The sequence below is a fragment of the Triticum dicoccoides genome, chromosome 5A, assembly GCF_002162155.2.
Source record: "Triticum dicoccoides isolate Atlit2015 ecotype Zavitan chromosome 5A, WEW_v2.0, whole genome shotgun sequence".
In the NCBI taxonomy this organism is placed as follows: Eukaryota; Viridiplantae; Streptophyta; class Magnoliopsida; order Poales; family Poaceae; genus Triticum; species Triticum dicoccoides.
The window spans coordinates 45,950,162-45,953,135 of NC_041388.1; the positions used below are offsets into that span (position 1 = coordinate 45,950,162).

Below are 2,974 nucleotides of genomic sequence, written 5' to 3' on the forward strand. Positions count from 1 at the left end.
GGGGGGGGCACGGCATGGAGGGGAGGGCGCGGGGGGAGGAGAAGGCGCGCGGGGAGGAGGGGCGGTGGCGGCGGCGGTAGATCGCGGCGGCAACGGCGGCCCGAGGCGGCGGCTAGGGTTAGCGGAAGCGGGAGGATTGACTTGCGATAGATACTGTGTAGAGAATGATGTGGTGCATCGATAATTATAGATCGTGTACTAGGCACATATATATAGGTACAAGGGGTGCGACCGGTGTCTTGTCTCCCAAGATACAAGTACATACAGGGCGAGAGAGACACTACAGGTGCGGCATACAAAACCCAGACTTACGTACATGTACACATGTTCAACATTGTGCATTCAGGCTCTTGAAGGTGCTAAAGTAGAGTAGAGAGGTATCCCAGGAGTTTCATCTCTCCGTGCCAAGTTTTCTGAACATTTAAATGCCCCGCATAAACACATGGGAAGAAATTATTTTCGTGACACGCCTTTAACTAGGATTATTTGTTGATGGTTCATTAAGGACTGCTGATTTGCTCGATAGGGTTAGGTATTCTATTAGTATGTCTTTTCCCTCGATGTTGTAAGTTTGTACTGTACTCTCCAGCTTCTTCTACTTCAAGGGCTACGCCAAGCTTGGTGTATGTTTGCTAGCTTGGCAATGAGCAAACCTGCTGTTATTTATTTTCTCCAACTGGTCCATATGCAGATACTTCAGATGATAGTGACATCTAAATCCTTGTGGCCGTGAAGCAAAGTTTGAGGTTTATATATTATTGCCATCTTTAATCTGCATCGAAATTTCTAAACTTTTTTAGGAGGTGTACGGAAGCAAAACTAAGTAACTTTAAGATTGGTCTAAACTTTTAAGGAGTGTTACCGAAGTAGACTCGTGGGACGGAGGGAGTAGAACCTTACTTAGATTCCATATGATCTCACTAGCTAGAATCTGCATCTCTCTCGATGTCTTTCTCAGCTGACTTGTCGAATAGAGGATAGAAGAGAACTATTAAAAAGTCAGAGGTCCTGAGTCCTGACCTTATCAACAATACCACAATCCATTGTATCATGGCCCAATTGATACCTGCTGGTTGCCGCATCGCCATTGCCGTCGAAATATTCGATGCTCCACACTAGACCTATACGTGGAGCCGCACAAGTTAAAGGAGCTCGGCATATATTTATCCGAACCTTCTCCCGTATCACCTTTTCTCGGGTCGATCAAATTGCTCCAAGCTCATCCAGCCGGCCGGTGCACATTTCCATGGCTATATAAGCAGGGCCTCCCGTGCCCAGCTCCAAGCAAGCGAGCACAAGTCAAAGACTCGTACAGGTAGCACTGAAGACTTGTACATCCACAACATTGTTCTTTTGAGTTCGTGGTGAAGAAGATCAAGGTCGGGTCAGCTTGATGGAGCAGGTGACGAAGCTGGCGGGGCAGCGGGCGGTGGTGATCTTCAGCATGAGCTCCTGCTGCATGTGCCACACGGTGGCGCGCCTCTTCCGGGACCTCGGGGCGAACCCGGCGGAGGTGGATCTGGACGAGGACCCCAGGGGAAAGGAGATGGAGAAGGCGCTGGCGAGGCTCCTCGGCCGGAACCCGGGCGTGCCGGCGGTGTTCATCGGCGGCAGGCTCGTCGGATCCACCGACAAGGTCATGTCCCTTCACCTCAGCGGCAAGCTCGTCCCGCTGCTTCGTAACGCAGGTGCTGTATGGGTGTAGTGCGCGCGGGAGAGGGTTTTGTTGTAGATGCGTATGCAGTGGATAGTAGAAAACCGAAAACGATGTACACTCACGTATGCGCAAGTGCTCTGTTTTCTCTGTCAGGTGATCATATATAAGATGAAGGAAAACCATGCAGGTCGTTTTATTTTAGAACTGCAGAGGGGGAGTACGATTCTACTCCCTCAGTCCTGATTTACTCGTCGCAGAATGAATAGAACGACGAGTAATTCCGGATGAAGGGAGTATGACTTAAGTTGTGACCGACATGTTGACCAGCTTGACGTGGGCCCCACATGTCATTAATCCTAAAGTCCAGTGATTTAAATCAGAGGATCTCGGTCTGCATCGAAGATGCCTTTGTAACGTACAGGATTTACTCCCTCTATTTTAAGGGCCAACTATTTCAACTTTATTAACTCTATTTTTTAGAACCTTCGTCAAGGCATTTTATTCATCTCGGGGGGACAAGTCTGATTGTACCGCGTCAATCAGAAACTCGGGAATTACAAAGAAAGAGATATAACTAGTCTATACTTATATACTGCCAAAGCCTCTTTGGCACATCTATTGGTTACACCATTAGCTTCACCACCAGTACAAAACTCAAATCCCTGAAAAAAGGGAGCTATGTGCGCATCTCCATAAAAGATATTGCCTCCCACTGATCGATTATCATCTCGGTTCCAAGCTTGACATACTGCCAAGTAATCACTTTCCAGCACCACACGGGGTAAAACCCTTGTTCCTCGCAAGCAGTGCAGTACAACATCCCTACAAGCCATCAGTTCGATGGTGTAGGTCTCAAAGCATGCTGTATATTTATTACACCGAGCTGTCAGGAATTGACCATCATGGGTTCTCACCACTCTCTCCAGGGCCGTCTCCAGGAATTTGGGGGCCCGGGACGAAATACAAAAAGTGGGGTTCTAAAATTTTAAAATTCGTATAACTAAAGAAGTATCCAAGGAATATCTTATATTGCAGTGGCCAAATAATACCTCCTAGCTATCCAAGGAAAACCTCATGTCCAAGCATATATATAAATTTGGTCAACTGCATAATATATGTAGAACTGAATCTCGATGATTAACAATTGAACCAAATAGATTAAACAAGACAAAGAAACACAAATAATAATAAGGGGTATGCAAAAAAAAAACCAAATCAATAGTAGTTTGCTTCATCCATTCCCCTGTAGAAACTCACACCCCATTTCGGGTTTTATGCGACACTAATAAACACTAGTATGTTTATTTGTTATTCGTC

General features: G+C 46.5%; 1 protein-coding gene across 1 annotated transcript; it reads left to right on the forward strand.

The window, feature by feature from the left end:
* The first annotated feature begins 1,294 nt into the window (after positions 1-1,294).
* On the forward strand, positions 1,295-1,858 carry LOC119296940 (glutaredoxin-C1-like). Its single transcript, XM_037574940.1, has one exon. The coding sequence runs from the start codon at positions 1,394-1,396 to the stop codon at positions 1,703-1,705; it is 312 nt and encodes a 103-aa protein (XP_037430837.1). The 5' UTR covers positions 1,295-1,393; the 3' UTR covers positions 1,706-1,858.
* The last annotated feature ends 1,116 nt before the right edge of the window (positions 1,859-2,974 follow it).

Coding starts and splice junctions, on each gene's coding strand:
- LOC119296940 (XM_037574940.1), top strand. CDS start 1,394: ATGGAGCAGGTGACGAAGCTGGCGGGGCAGCGGGCGGTGGTGATCTTC.